Source organism: Perkinsus marinus (assembly GCF_000006405.1).
Source record: "Perkinsus marinus ATCC 50983 genomic scaffold scf_1104296970672, whole genome shotgun sequence".
Classification (NCBI taxonomy): domain Eukaryota; phylum Perkinsozoa; order Perkinsida; family Perkinsidae; genus Perkinsus; species Perkinsus marinus.
This window is the reverse complement of record NW_003202381.1, coordinates 1-1296: the sequence shown is the minus strand read 5'-3', so window position 1 is coordinate 1296 and position 1296 is coordinate 1. Positions and strand designations below refer to the sequence as shown.

Sequence of the window (1296 nt, the reverse complement as noted above, 5' to 3'; positions counted from 1 at the left end):
CCTTCGTCCTGTCTGACGAGGCCAGCTCTGATGGGCTATCTAAGCTGGGCAAGTGGCTCCGGGATACTCGTCCTGGTGCATTTATTGGTCTATGGGAAACACATCGAGAAGAGGCTGTTCTAGAGGACGGTTTGGATTCTCTCCTATGTATTGCTAGAGCTGCCGATGGCATGCAAACTCTACGCTCGTGTGATCAAGTGACATCAGAGAGGCTCTACAATTTCATCCCTCAATCTGGTCTGCCAACACCTGCTACCACTGGTCTAGTCTCTGGCCGAAACGGCGAGCCTAGTGCTAGGGGCATGTGGCCCTTGGCCTCAAGGTCACTACTTTATAGGCTAATTATCACCGATCTTGTATGCCCTCTGTGTGAGTATTTGAGGCATACTGTTGGGCCGGGGGATCTCGAAATCGATGCCGCCGAGATGGCAGTCTCATGCCTCCTTATTGGATGCACTAGCTGCGACCAGGACGTACGGAAGATCTGCGTTTTGAGCATATATGATAACTTTATGCCGGAAGCGGCTAAGTCTCGGATCGACGATAGACTGGCATGGGCGCTATCTAGGATCAATTGGGAGTGCGTCAGTGACCGCTACTTCATACCGGTGCTCCTCGACCTTGTCCTCATCCCTTGCGACTTGTTGAAGCCGGAAGATTCTGGTGACAGCGACTCTACCATGTGGCCAACAGAGGCTATTGGAGAGGTGGTGAAGGAGATGGAGGACCCCCGAGAGAGGCTGATGCTCGTTCACGAGGCCTATAATGGTTCGGTGGACGTGGCCCATGAGGTGTGGATCCAGGTCTTTTCTCAACTGGCCTCAAACAGAGCGGTCCGAGCATGCCAGTACTTGCTGAAGGAAGTCACGTTGATTGGCCGTCAAAGTGCCCTCAACCCAAGCGTGCCTCAAACCCTCCTTGCCGGCCTCAATGAATGTGAGGGTTGCGATGGGATAGACCCTATCATACTTATACAGTGTGCCTGTGATCACCGCTGCTGGTCTCTGGCATCCGACGCACTGCAGCAGATGGCCGTTGGCAATGATGATGCTACCGCGATGGAAGCTTGGTGGGCTATCTTGGACCTATGCCGTCTCACGGGAGATCCAGAGACGGAGCTATGGGCTCGCCGAGCAATGGGTGTAGAAGACGCGGTACTCCAGGCCGACACATTGCTACTGCAAGGTCACTGGGTTGATGCCCAGAGTATGGTGGAATCTTGGCTCTCTCACAGCAGCATATCCTGGCCAGACTCGAGTTGACGATGAGACTGTGAAGCTGCTACGACGGCTTGGG

General features: G+C 54.1%; 1 protein-coding gene across 1 annotated transcript; it reads left to right on the top strand.

Annotated features, from left to right (window-relative positions):
* Positions 1-170: 170 nt before the first annotated feature.
* On the top strand, positions 171-1206 carry Pmar_PMAR026772 (hypothetical protein; the record flags this gene model as incomplete). The annotated part of the gene is made up of 1 exon (XM_002767427.1): positions 171-1206. A coding segment is annotated over one exon (1036 nt), but the record flags the coding sequence as incomplete, so codon positions are not given.
* Between the last annotated feature and the right edge of the window lie 90 nt (positions 1207-1296).